Raw genomic sequence first — 15,130 nt, forward strand, 5'->3', positions numbered from 1 at the left:
GCCGTAAGGGACTTGGACATATTTTGTAGATCTTGATGTTGATGTATAACTGTCTGTGTTACATATTGGTATTGTATGCATCCGATGCAGTGAGCTGTAGTTCACGAAAGCTTATGCTCAGATAAATTTGTTAGTCTCTAAGGTGCCACAAGTACTCCTTTTCTTTTTGAGAATACAGACTAACACGGCTGCTACTCTGAAACCTGTCATATTGGTATTAATGTATATGTAGTGTGTAAATATATTTTTTCTTTCAGAGTTTGAATTTAGCTAAAATTGATCAGTGTGTTCAAGTACACAGTGAATTGTTCTATTGTAGATGTATGAAATGTGGTTGAAGGGGGGAAACTATTCTTTGTAAGAAGTATGCTGTGTTCATATTTTGTTTTCCTTGTTTTGTGATTAGTACTTGATTTGAGGAATAATGGGTTGGGAAGTTCAGATGTATAGCTGTAGGGGAGAGGTGGTTTTAGTGGGCTACATAGCTGCAAGGAAATGCCTGCTTCCATAAGGAGAGACTAAATAGCTTTGAGCCACTATTTGAGTCTTCAACTCTGAAATTAGCTTTTAAAACGGCATCAGGTTATCCCTCTCAAACTGGTACTTTTGCTTGTCAGAGTCTAGAGCTCCTTAACCATCCTGAATGTCTGGCTCTCGGAACCCTCCAGACTCCCAAACAACTGGATAGCTCACCCTGTCTCCTTTGAAGGGGCTAAGATGAGCCCAGGATGAGCTGTGCCTGCCTCTTAAAGATATTAAGTATCAGAGGGGTAGCCATGTTAGTCTGTGTCCACAAAAACAGTGGAGTCCAGTGGCACCTTAAAGACTAACAGATTTATTTGGACATAAGCTTTTGTGGGTAAAAAACCCACTTTGGGTTTATGTCCAAATCTGTTAGTCTTTAAGGTGCCACTGGACTAGTCATTTATTTTAAAGATATTAGGATGTGACTCCTTTAAAAGCACCCCAGGTGTACATGCAGTAGTTTAACTTCTATCTCCCTTCCCTTTTTTTCATTTATCTACACTTGTCAGAACCAAAACCAGTGCACAAGTGATTTTTTTTTTTTTAAATAGTCTATTGTGCCACAGTGGATCCTTCACTTGGGATAGAAACTACAGAGGATGGCCACAGATGTGGTAACTGCTTCATCTTACCCTATCATATGAGAGGGAATGATTCACAGTTTAGTAAAGAGAAGAGATCCAGCATACGTGACTCTTTCAAAATGCAAGTTTCAAACTTATGGTTAAGTTACTTGTCTCATGCTGCAACTGAAGAACTGAGTCACATTCTGTTTTTATAATTTTTCCAAACTTTTTATGTATAAATGATTCCGTTTGGTATAACTTAAGATGTTTGGAACAAGAATGTAGATCCTCTCTTTGCATTTCATTGTGGCATTTGAAGTAGGCTGGAACACCCTTACTGTCTGGTCACAGGATTTAACTCTTAGACCTTGTCTACATAGGAAAGTTTCACCTGTATAACCTAACATGAATTTAAATTGATTTAACTAAATCAGTGCCTACTTGTGTGGATGGCACTCTTACTTGGGTTTAAAAATGGCTTTTTCTCATTTTTTGCTTAAACCTGTTTCCAATCAAATTAAGTCATACGAGGAAAAAAAAGCCAAAGTTGATCAGGAATAGGTTTTAAGCTTTTTTTTTTTTTTAAAGAGAAAAAGGAAAAGCCATTTTAAAACCTAAATAAAAGCATCATCCATACAGGAGTTGGCATACATTAGGTAAAGATTAAAGTGGTGTAACTTTCTCATATAATCAAGGCCTTAGATGAAAGTGAATACATTATTTAATTTTAGTTGAGATATTGAAGGAATGAAAGATGCATAGAATATTTTTTTGGAACCTCTTCCCTTCTCTTCTCTTCCTCCCCGCCCTCCCCCCTTGAAATTGTAAATGGATTCTCTTCTTTCCCATAACCGGACAAGTAATGCTAAAATAGAATTTGAATAACTGTTTCAGAAGTGAATGAAACAGGAATACATTTAAAATCACAATTTTTCTTTCTAGAGTTTCATCAATACATGTAAAATAAATTAGTACCGTAAGGAAGCTTCAGTTAAAACTTCCTTTTAGCATAATACCAGCTTTATCCAGGGAATTTCTATTAGGAAACAGATTCCTTATTTTTCAGCAAGAAGGTTGCCTGCACTTCAGGCTAACAATTGACAGTATTGTACAGATTCTTCTTATATAAACACAACCTTTATTTTCCAGAACACTCTGCCAGTGCTATGCTAGTTCTGGAACATAGTGTAACCTCTTGCTTTAATGACAGGTTTCAGAGTATCATCCGTGTTAGTCTGTATTCGCAAAAAGAAAAGGAGTACTTGTGGCACCTTAGAGACTAACAAAAATTTATTTGAGCATAAGCTTTCGTGAAAGCTTATGCTCAAATAAATTTGTTAGTCTCTAAAGTGCCACAAGTACTCCTTTTCATCTTGCTTTAAGGGATTTTGCTGCTTTATTTTTATAGAGATGATACTGAAGTATTTTGTGCAAACCACTGAAGATTCTTTATCCTTAAGAAAAGTTTCTGTTAATTTTTCTAATGTTAAGTGACCTTTTGAAAAGGATGTGATGCTGCTTGAGTAAACATTTTTTATCATTCTAGAAGACAGATGAGAAGCAATCAGAACGCTTAATCATAAATGATAGCTGAAATAGTTACAGCATCTATGTATTCTTAGTAATATATTTGCATAAACAAAAGGGGGATTAAAAATAAGTAGGAAAAAATTACTTGTCAAAACAAAAACCCTAATGTCTGATTTAGGAAAATCTTTTGATGGATTTAAACTTGAAAATAATTGACCAAAAAGGTGTTGGTTTTATGTTGTAACCCATAACAAAATCAGTGTTGGTACTTAGGGCAATATATTTGGGTAATCAATAATGTAAAAAGACAAATGTTTATATCCCCTTGTTTCAGTATGAGATGGTACAGCTGTATACTAAAATTCCCAGTTGCATAATTATGCAAACGGCATAATGCCTCACTTTAACAGCAGTACCATAGAAGTGGGGGTGCGGGGGGATGGGGGATGATGATGTAGAAGACTACTTGTATTACACATCCAATTCTTTTTTTTATAAATGACTGTTATATAGTAGTACATTGCTTTCAGTAAAATGCATGTAGCTGGTACTGCTGGGCTATGTTATAGTTGCCCTTTGACTAAACAAGAGTGTCACTATTCTTCAAAATTAAATTGTCATATCAGAAATTGCATATATTCAAGTGAACAGTCACTTCATTGACATGAAACACTTCTGTTTGTTCTAAGATTGTGTACAATACACTAAAAATGTAGAAACTGACTTCCAGTTTTAAATAGCATACCTGTTTGCACGTTTACTTTGCACTCATACTATAGTGCATGCTCATGCATACATGGTTAAATAGCTGCTTGGCTAGCCGTGTGTGCATGCCAGCCCCAGACTTGCTTGAGAATAGTTCTCCATTCAAAATATTTTCTCAGTACTATAAAACAAAAGGTCAGTAAACCAGTTTAGTAAATATCACAGGATTGGCTACATTTTTGTGTGTTACAACAACAACAACAACCCCAAACGTAATTTTACTGTTGAAAATCAGTTCAAACCAAAATGGCTTTTGTCATAATAATTTGTGTCACTTCAGATGCAGTGCTCTATTGGAGTCACTCCCATCTCTATCTGAATGTTCTAGTATGCAAGTAGTTAAATATTATGTGGCTTGTAATTGTGGTTTTGCTCAGAAAAGTGACTGAATAGCACCACCTTTATCAACATCTGCTCTGTTTTCAGAGTTGTATCTGTTTGCTAACATTCTTTGCTACCTTTCTACTAAACTGCAGAATCACTTGCTCTGTGAGTGAGCTGGGTTGTCTTGCTGTAACCAACACTACTGTTAAATTCCACTGGAGAAACATTATTGCATATGGTGATGAGCAAACAAGAAAGAAGACTGCTTGAACTTTAGATCACAGGTTGAGTTTTCAGGGATGGCAGTTAGGAGGGGAAAAAAACTTTTTACTTAAAAACTGAACTGTTTTGATCTCGAAATGAAGGTGATAGACACATAATGCTAAAATGTCAGTTTTTAAAGGCACCTCTCACAGTAGAAAAAGTTAATACCTTTTATACAGGACTTTATGTAAGACTCTAATATTGAAATTGTTTACCATTTTCTAGTATTCTTTCCCGAATCAAATATAAATAGGCAAATAGATTAGAAATAGAGCCTTCTTTAGACATTAATTTCTAGGACTTCTCTTATGTATGTACTTGGTTTAGATAACAAATTTCATTTTAAAAGTAACCTCAATATTCTTCCTCTTGTGCATAAAATATTTGTTGATACTAATTTTTATTCTATTAAATATATTTTCACTATGCATGTGACAAAGATTAGCTCTGATTTTGTTTTATCACTTTTTCTATAATTTGTATATATAAAAATAGTATAATTCAGTCTGCCTAATGTTTCAGACTGCTGTTAGTCACTTTTTATGCCATATTTAATCTGTCTTCCATGGAAGATCCTTTCCCAGACCAAAGTCCAGACCAGGAAACTATTGCAGTATTCCTCTAAAACTGGATCAAACCAGAAGGCTATCTGTGCATAGACTATCTTGTATTTTGCAAGTTGCATATATATATATATATATATATATATATATATATATATATATATATATATTAAAAAAAAAAAATCAGGAATCCTGCAAAATCGTATTCTGTTTATATCTGTGTTGAGTTCTAACTGTCTAGCTGAAAGGCCTCTGTTAGCGACAGTTCCTTAGTCACCAGAGTATCTGTCTGGTGTGCTGATGAAAAGCATATTGAAGATTCAGACACACATTTAATACCTAAGTCCTAAGGAGAAGCAGGTACTTTTAATCTCTTGGTGGGGATCTGGTTCAAATTACTATCTTAGTACGTTGGAAACAAATTACATAACCAAAGCCTTTTCAGCATGATTATAATTTTTTAAAATATAATTCAAGATTTTGTACCCTTAAATAGAATGAAGCAGGTTTTTTGGGGGAAAAAATCATTATTTAGTGACTTACCAGAGTCTCTGCGAATCTGTTCCAAACTCTAGTGGGGTAGTGTGGTGGTAAAAATGTACCAATACGGTACATGCTGGAGTTGTGTTAGCGGGAAGCAACGAAATGAAGGGCTGGATGTTGTGGGACCTGAAAAATAAGTAAAGTTAGTCTTGTCTTGTGTGTTCCTCCTCTGAGTACATATTAAATGTAGTAAACATTTTGTGCAGAATACCTTCTTCCTGCTCTTCCTTAAAATATTTTCTACATACATCTGCATAAGAAATAGATATTAATTTTAAATATGTTCTGCTAATATCCTTCCTCTTAAGAGGCGTTGGTTAATTGTTTCCTGTTTTTGTACCAGAGCTATAATGGAGGCACATTATTTTAAAACACTTCCAAAATGTACAGAAGTGCAACAATAGCTGTGACCTGAGAGAGCAAGGTCACACCCAGGCCCATTTCCTGTTTTGTTCTTGGGGAAACTAAAGGTTTCACTAAATACTGGATAAAACTAAGGAACCATCTATTCTGCAAATGTTGGCAGGGGTGGGTGGGGTGGGGGATGGAAGAAGTTATGTAAAGTAAATACTATTTGATAGTTTAGATCTACAGTGTTAACAAATCACACAATTTAGGATTTGAAGTTTTCCTTCTAAACTTGTTTTTATATCTGTTAATTCTTTTCAGAGTATGTACAGTACTTGAATAGGCTCTGGGTTTTCTTTATTTGTGGATAAATATGGCAAGAATGTCCAATAATGTAGAACTACACCTCTCAAAACTACTTGCTTGTGCAGTGTAAGCTTTGTTTGGAGATCTTTTTATTTAAAAAAAAAGAGAGAGAGAAAAGAGACTCAAACTTGCAATACAAGTAAAATTAGAAATGCAAAAAGTACCCCGACACTAACCCTCTTCAGTACCTTGGGAGTGGCAATCTTCTTTTCCAAAAATATCTCGGCAGTGGAAGTATATCAATGCAGTGTAACTCAGAGTTGGCATAACTTTATTTTAGCAGAGAGCTGTTGCAGGACTGGAGAAAACTGTTTTAAAAAACTCAAAATAATGATTACTTTGTAGTACAAATTTGTTTAGCTACTCTAGATCATCGGGATATTTACTTTAAACAAGTCCTAACCAAGCCAGAGATTTTGGTTTCTGTAGGCTTTGGTAATTCAGTTGTCATACATAACTTGCTTCCCAAGTAAAATCAGGAAAGCTCAATAAGACTTAATTTTTTTAAGGATTTGTTGAACTTGATACCCTTTTTGATCTATTTTTTTAGAATGTTAAATCCATTGAGACTGAAAGAGAATCAAAATATAAACCAAATATAAATATGGATTCCTGAGTGGCAAGTAAATGATCTTTCAGTATTTGTGATTTTAAGGAGTCAAAACTGACTGTGCAATGGTGCTTAGGTCATGCATAGTTTCACTAAGCTAGGAAGTATTTCACCATTGTGCTGCAGGACATCCTGAATATGTAAACAACTCCACTATTCATTCTGAGTTGCTGCTTTGCAGTAGTAACTTTCCTTTCCTTCTAATCCCTTCTCAGAGAACAGAAACATATTTGCCTTGTCCAATTTAAATAAAAGTTTATTAAAGATGAGCATGTAAACTACCACTTCACTATAACATTAGTTTTATCAAAATTAAACTGTTATGAAATGTATAATATGGGAGTGTTTCAGAATATTTTAATGTACAGTGAACATGTTTGCACACACAAGGCGTGGCTCAGTCCTCCATATGTTTAGACACAATATTACTTATGTGAGAAGCCTCAGTAGCTTAACTGGAACAACTTAAGTGAGTAAAATTACACATGCACATGTGTCTGCAGGATTGGAGCCTGAATTTGTATAAGTGAATCATCAGTCCTGTTAATTTTGAAAAGTATTAATCATAGTATCTATTAGGGCTGTTAAACAATTTAAAAAAAGTGAGAGCTTAAAAAATAATTGTGATTAATTGCAGTTTTAATTGCTCTGTACAACAATAATAGAATACCATTTATTTAAATATTTTTGGATGTTCTCTACATTTTCAAATATATTGATTTGAATTACAGCACAGAATTCAAAGTGTACAGTGCTCACTTTCTGTTTTTATTACAAATATTTGCAGTGTAAAAAAGATAAACAAAAGAAATAGTATTTTCAATTCGCCTCATACAAGTACTGTAGTGCAATCTCTTTATCGTGAAGTGCAATTTACAAATGTAGAATTTTTTTACATAACTGTGCTCAAAAACAAAACAATGTAAATCTTTAAAGCCTACAAGTTCACTCAGTCCTACTTCTCCAATCACAAAGACTATCAAGTTTGTTTACATTTACAGGAGATACCGCTTTTTATTTACAGTGTCACCTGAAAATGAGAACAGGCATTTGCATGGCACTGTTGTAGTTGATGTCGCAAGATATTTACATGCCAGATATGCTAAACATTTATGTGCCCCTTTATGCATTCCAGAGGACATGCTTCTGTGCTGATTATCGAGCAGAACCCGTCATGATCCAAAGCAGTGTGGACTGACACACTTTCATTTTCCTCATCTGGGTCAGATGCCACCAACAGAAGGTTGATTTTCTTTTTTGATAGTTCTGGTTATGTAGTTTCCAAATCGGAGTGTTGCTCTTTTAAGACTTCTGACAACATGTTTCACACCTTGGAAGGCACTTCAGATTCTTAAACCTTAGGTCGAGTGCTGTAGCTATCTTTAGAAATCTCACATTGGTTCTTAAACCGAACATTTGCTGGGTCGTCATTTGAGACTGCCATATCACACAGTATATGGCAGAATGTGGCCATATACAGAACAAGAGACATACAATTCTCTCCTAAGGAGTTCAGTCATAAATTTTATTAACACATTATTTTTTCAACGAGTGTCATCAGCATGGAAATGTCCTCTGGAATGGTGGCCGAAGCATGAAGGGGCATACGAATGTTTAGCATATCTGGCATGTAAATATCTTGCAACTCTGGCTACAAAAATGCCATGCGAACTCCTGTTCTCACTTTCAGGTGATCTTGTAAATAAGAAGCGGGCAGCAGCATCTCCTGTAAATGTAAACAAACTTGTCTTAGCGATTGGCTGAACAAGAAGTAGGACTGAGTGGACTTGTAAGCTCTACAGTTTTGCATTGTTTTGTTTTTGAGTGCTGTTATGTAACAAAAATCTACATTTGTAAATTGCATTTTCATGATAAAGAGATTGCACTATAGTACTTGTATGAGATTAATTGAAAAATACTATTTTTTTCTTTTTTTACCATGCAAATATTTGTAATAAAAATAATAGAAAATGATTACTGTACACTTTGTATTCTGTTGTAATTAAAATCATATATTTGAAAATGTAAAAAAAAAAATCCAAAAATATTTATAATACATTTCAATTGGTATACTATTACTGTTGTATAGTGTGATCAAAACTGTGATTAATCGCGATTAACTTTTAAAATCGAGTTAATTTTGTTTTGAGTTAATCACTTGAGTTAACTGTGTTTAATTGACAGCCCTACTGTCTGTTAACTTGCTAAGAGGTATAAAAGTGACATTGACACCTATTTTCCTAGATTGTGTGGGGTTGGTCCTGGTAGGGATATAGAAAACCTCAGTTCTTTCTTTTCTGAGGATATGGAGGCATCTTTGTGTTTAAAAAAAACGAAACAAAACAAACCCCCCCCCAAAATCAGTCATTCTAAGCTTTGTCTCTTTGTACATGTGGAATACTTCTGGACAAACACTGTTTTTGAATTCCAGGAGCTGGCCCTGGTTTAGAATCAGATTTTACTGCATGAGTAGTGTGTGGGTTTTTTTTTTTTTTTTTTTTTGGCAAATAGGTTTGAGTACCTCTATCATAATGCTGCTTCTTCTGTACCTCATTAGCCTCTGCATACTTAGTACAAGACTAACAAAACAGAGAATATCAAAATGTTTCACTTTTTTCTGGAGGGGGAGGGAATGAGTAATGTTTAAATCATTAGTCTTATTTATATTTCTCTAGTATTTTTACTAAGGGAAAACTTCTTGAGATTATTTTAAAACTGCTGCAATCCAGTTCCTATTTCTCTGCCCCTTCTCTCTCACCTCCCCCCCCCCCCCGAACCCAGCTGGGGGGCCAGATACTCAATTCCCTACCCCTTAGAGCCTAGTTGCAGGGTGCCCCCGTCCCAGATACCCGAGGCGTGCCCCCCCCCCCCCCAAAAAAAAACCACCCTCAAGGATCCAAAGAGAGAAACAGCTTGATGCTGGTTCCTGGGCTTGTTGAGTTTCCTGCATGCCGTCTCCTTCCTTCAGGGTGTGCTGGGAACTGCAGCTGCCCGGAACCCTCCAGCTCCCTTCCCTGGGCAGTGTCTTCTGCCAGGTCCAGTGCCCCCTAGTGGTGGGCAACAGCTCTGCAGCCCACTTCTGTGGTGGGGGGGAAAGGAAATTCTGCGCAGAACATTTAATTTCTGGGCAAATTCTTCATTGTGCAGTGGCACAGAATTCCCTCAATAGTAAAAGTTTACATTGGTTTAACCAAGTTTAAAAACAGATTTAAGTTAAACCAGTATAACTTTCTCTTGTAGGCATCCCACTATAGAGCTTTAATGAAGATGCTCTAAGCTGATGGGAGAGAGCTCTCCTGTTGGTGTAGTTAATCTACCTCCTTGGGAGGTGGTAGCTATGTCAGCAGGAGAAACTCTTGCCAACGTAGCACTGTCTAAACATGTGGTTAGGTAGGTATAACTACATGGCTTGGCGTGTGGATTTTTCACATCCCTGAGCGATATAGTTAGACCAGTATAGGTCTGTAGTGTAGACCAGACCTTTAATTACAGATATCTAGCTTAATGGTCTACCTGACTTCAGAAATGAAGTATAGAGCATGCTCTCAACCTCCTCATACTTCTGTGTAACAATAGTATACTTGTGGAGTTCAGACATTATTATAGCAGTCTTTCTCAGAAAAGCATCCTGACTTTTACCTACAAAGAAAAGGTGCCTGCTGCTAGCTATTTGTCCGACAAAAATGTGCCTAAAGTTCAATAAATAGTTCAGCCTGTCATAGAGTATAATTTATTATATTGGTACTATTTACAGTGAACTATTGATGTGCATGATACATCATAGAACAAAAACTGATTCCCTGCCCAGAAGAACTTGCATCCAGTTACAGGGACACCGTCAACTTAAATAGAGCTTCTCTGAAATGTTTTAACCTCCTCTTAAAAGTAAGCACATGAGATTACTGTAACTGAAACATTAGTCAAATATCTTTTTTAGTTTGTGCATTTGACAGTATTTTGTATCTATGTAGCTATTTTCCCTTTTCTGTGTGTTCAGGATTCTGGGACGGGGAGGGAAAACATTTTTAAAATAGGAAAATTTGTTAGTAAAACCATCAATTGACAGTGAGACTCTGACACAAGTATAGTACCTCATAATACTTGCAGTTAACTTTTTTTTTTAAGTTGCTTAGGCTTTAAATTGACTGTTTCTAGGAGGAAATAATCACAGGAACCGGGGCAGCCATATAAGCACACATACTAGTGATTGCAATTTTTAATATTTAATTTTATTGATTTTTCAGCAAGTATGCACATCATACTCGTGTTCACTATTTTTCATCTCTCACTAATAATGCCTTCTATTATTGCATTCAGTACATTGGGGGAATAAAGTAGGAAACTGATGGTAAATTAAAGTAATAATCGCCTAGAAAAGTTTCATAGTGCTTGTAATGTCTTATAATTATGACACAGAATTTATACATTTAAAGTAGGAAAGTCAAACCTGTGAATGTAATGAGTGGTAGAGATATTGGCATGATGTCCAGTTGAAAATATTTATATAGATCAGTGGTTCCCAAACTTTAACAACCTGTGAACTCCTTTCATGAAAATGTCAAGTCTCGCAAGCCCCCTCCTAAAAATGAATTTTTCCAGGGATTTTTCTCCTTTACCTGAGTATAAATTATAAAAGCACTGATCTTGGAAATATAAAATTTGTTTTGACATGCTTATTACACACTATTTATTATTAATTATTATTTATCATTACAGTATTTTTATTACATTATGAAAACAGCAACACTCTTCCAAGATCTCACTTTCCTAGCTTGTATCACCTTGAATAAGCCAGTTATAAGACAAGGCTCCTATGTTTCATCAAGGAGTATCAGATGTGAAACAGCATGAAGGTATTTAAAAAGCCAACTCAAAGAGTTCCTCCTACACAAGCATTCAGGTCTTGAGCAGTCCAGCAAAAGCTTAAACTTGTTCTTCATAATTTTAAAAATAATACTAGCTGCCTATTTAATTTTAAAAACAGCAAAAAATATCCACCTTCCTTTCCATTTCTTATAAGGAGTCTTGAAGTTGAAATCTCCTCAGTGTGATAGATATGCTTGCTTTGATCTGCTTAGCTCTTGAAAGTCCAGGGGCTTCGGGCTCCTGGCCCCGTGCTGCCCGGGGTTCCTAGGGACAGCTCTGTCTGCCATTAGGGAATTTTTTTCCCAAGAACCCCCTGTAACATTTTGCGAACCCCAGTTTGGGAACCACTGATTTAGATTATTTACAATCTTCCTGGTAAACATTAATTTTGATTACTTTGATTCTTAGGAGAGAATACAGGTATAGTTACTTATTCTTGAAATAAAGATTGTAACTGAAGTATCAAGTGGATTTTGATACCTATTAGAAGTGTGAGAAAATCAAAGTGTTTGAAAGATAAAATAGGTATTGATAGAGCTTCTAGTTCACGTTTATATCTGGGCTGGAGAAGTGAGAGGGGAATCTCATAACTGTAGTAGCTGTTTTAAACTTATTAAAAGGCACTTTAATGTCCTTTCCTAAGAACACCCTAAGGTGATGCATTAATTTGTTTGTAAACTACTTAGAGCCATGATCCCCCATTCTTAGCTTGTACAGCACTGTGCTCGCTCTTCGGCTTTGTCTGTATAGGCAATTTAATCTTTTTAAAACATCTTTTGTGTCTCAGGGGTGTGAAAAAGAACCCCCCTGAATGACGAAAAGCGCTGGTGTGAACAGCGCTTTGTTGGCAGGAGCCGTGCTTTTGTTTTGTCACCAGGAGAGCTCTATCCTGGGGATGACGAGTGGATACACAACACACCTCACAACAGTGCTGCTGCAGCAGCATAGCCATGCCGTTGTAAGGTGCGCAGTGTAGACATAGCCTTAGGTTATAACTCCATTGTTATCCCTAATTTCCTTCCACACACACACAATTTATAGCTCAAGTTAAGTAGTGCTTTAATCTTCTGCTAGTTGCTCTGTGTGGTGAGGTGAGGTGTGTGTGTGTGTGGGGGAGGGGGGAGAATAGGTGGCTTGAAGCTCAGGTAATGCAGTGGGGATGCAGTAGCTCAAGTCAAGATACGACTCATCATCAAATAATCTAATCCCTCTGTGCTGCTAATGAAATCACTCTGTAACCCCAGTGTTGTTTTTGAGTTGTGGTTGCTCTTATTCCAGCTAGCTAGCTCGAGTGTAGTAACTCAAATGTTGCAGTGAAAACAAGCCCTTCAAGATCATATGATATGCCTAGAGTCTGACTAGTAGAACAGGTGTGTCATCAGGTGAGATTGAAGGACATGGTAACTAGAATCAGCACTGGATGCAGTGTCCTGGGAATTTGGGGTGAGGGATGCAGGGTGATAGCTAGATTTTCTACTTTATCAGACTTTTTTGCAACAGAACTTTCTTATATTTATGGCTGATTATTTTAGGTTTCAGTGTAATAAACTGGGTGAATATTGCTCAATCTTCCATTTTTAAATGAAGTGCTTATAGTAATCATGTGTAGCTAATTATAGTCTGGAAAAGATGTTGGGCATTTCTTCCCAGTAAGAATTAGAGGTTCCACATCTAGATGTTTTAGAGAAGATACTTGATAAGTTTCCTTAACTGGCCACATCTTTATCTTTAATATTTGTAACCATATGAATGTGCCCTTCTGTAGTAACAGTACTCTTACCTAGTGCTTCACAAACCCAGTCTCGTTCTAAAAAGCATTCAGATGTCAGCAGATCTGTGCTCATTGTGTTTACAGAGGGGGGTTTGTTTTTCTGTGGGCAGGTTGGATTGAGAGCTCTGAGTCAGCAATCGTGGTGTCACTGACTGGGGCTAGGATAGAGAAATGATTTGGGGAAACTAGGAAACAAAAATAATACAAGCAAAACGTTTAAAGTTGCAAAACCTGATAGTTACTTGTTCATGTCTACTACTGTTTGTATGCATTGTCTGTTTAGATTGCAATCTCTCCAAGGCGGGACCACTTTATATGCTGTGGTTGCACAGTGCTTAGCACAGTGGGACCCTGATCCTGATTTAAGGCCTTCAGGTGCTATCACAATACAAATAACCTTGATGGTGGAAAGAGACACAGATTAAGTGACTTCACCAAGAACATCCTGCTTCAGTGGAAAATCTGATGTCTGAACTTGAGTTATTGACTCCAAATTCTGTGCATTTACTGTTAGACAACTCTCATCTCTAATCAAAAATGTCTTCCTATGAATTTGTCTTGCACAGACTTCTGCATTATAGAAATGTTTAGTTTAAAAATAGGGTCTAGAGCAGTGTCACTGCTTATTGTTGCCAAATTGGGTTGAAGAGGTTGAAACTTCTACTCTTAGAGGTCTGCAAGTGAAAAAACAAAGCTAAAAATCTACATGTATTCATTAATAGGTCTTTCTAAATTGCAGCTGGTGTTTCTGTTGACAATTACTTTGTAAACTGTCCATGATATAGCACGGGGTGGCCAAACTTACTGGCCCTCTTAGTCGCATCTGACAATCTTCAGAAATTTGAGAGCCGGGGCATGCTTGACGGGGTCCAGGGCTCAGGGCTTCAGCCCCGCAGGATGCACCTGATGGGGCTCAGGGCTTCAGTCCTGCTCCTGCTGAAGCTCTGAAACCCCCCTCCCCACTGGGCAGAAGCCCAGAGACCCCTATCCCTGCTGGGCAGAAGCTCCTATCCCATCACCCTGCTTCAAGGCAGAGATCCTGAGCCTCCCCCTCCAGTCTGGTAGATGGAGAATGGGGAGGGGCAGAAGGGGCTCTGTGAGCTGCACTTTAATGGTAAAAGAGCCGCATATGGCTTGCGAGTCACAGTTCGGCCACCCTGATATACCACATTTAACAATGCTGCTTATGGCAACCAAGCAGAGTCCTACAAAATGTCTTATTATAATATCTAGTTGTGGGAATCTCCCTCAGACAAGCCATTTATGGAGAATAGAGTTAACTTAGGTACAGTGCTTGGAAATGGAGGAAATGTGGTCTAGACAATGGAAATTAATTTCCCCCTATCTTTTTTTTTTTTAAATTGGCAGATTTTCTTTGCCTGCACTGTAACAGTGAGAGAGAAACAGCTTCAAGAGGATGAGTGAACTGGAACAGTTACGGCAAGAAGCGGATCAACTGCGGAATCAAATCAGAGTAAGAATTACTATTTCCCCAGCCCTTGGTTATCTTGGAAGAAAAATCTAGTGGAAAAAATGAAGTATATATGTCACTGATGTTTAAATCATACAACACTTAAAATCTTTTCACAGCGGATTAAGTCAGTAAAAGGTTCCAAAAGCTTGAAACTCCATCCCTAATTTTCTTACAGTTCTGTCTAGTATTGCAATTTAGTATGATAGTGGAGTATCGCCCAATATTTTGGAGTCCTGTAGTAAGGATTTATATAGCTTCCAATACCCAGGAACAACGAGAACTAGTTAAGGACACTGATAATGAAAATTTAACTTTTTTGGACTACTCCTGGCCTTTCCACTACTATTCTTTCCGATTGTTAGGTAAAATGCCTGAGCACTGACTGAGAGAAAATATCCAGGGTCAGGAATCATGCCTGTGCTCCTTTTCCTTCTCTTCCCATTGAAATTATTTTTCAAATGTGCATCTTCCCTTTCTCCTACTCTGTTTAATTCAAATTATTCACCACCAATAAACTGATTTATTGCATGGCATCTAGTGATCTATCAAGAAGCTATTGCAGAATACATCAAAAATTCAGTGAGTTTTCAGTGAAAAGACCCAAAGTGGGTCGGG

General features: G+C 36.9%; 1 protein-coding gene across 1 annotated transcript in view; it reads left to right on the forward strand.

Annotated features, from left to right (window-relative positions):
- The window catches only part of GNB4 (G protein subunit beta 4), a 120,538-nt gene that overhangs the window by 80,978 nt on the left and 24,430 nt on the right, over window positions 1–15,130 (forward strand). The window contains exon 2 of the mRNA XM_074963522.1: window positions 14,410–14,515. Coding sequence (XP_074819623.1) covers window positions 14,459–14,515 — 57 coding nt within the window. The 5' untranslated portion in view covers window positions 14,410–14,458. The remainder of the gene's footprint in view (window positions 1–14,409; window positions 14,516–15,130) is intronic.

This window comes from Natator depressus, chromosome 9 (assembly GCF_965152275.1).
Source record: "Natator depressus isolate rNatDep1 chromosome 9, rNatDep2.hap1, whole genome shotgun sequence".
Taxonomy (NCBI): Eukaryota; Metazoa; Chordata; order Testudines; family Cheloniidae; genus Natator; species Natator depressus.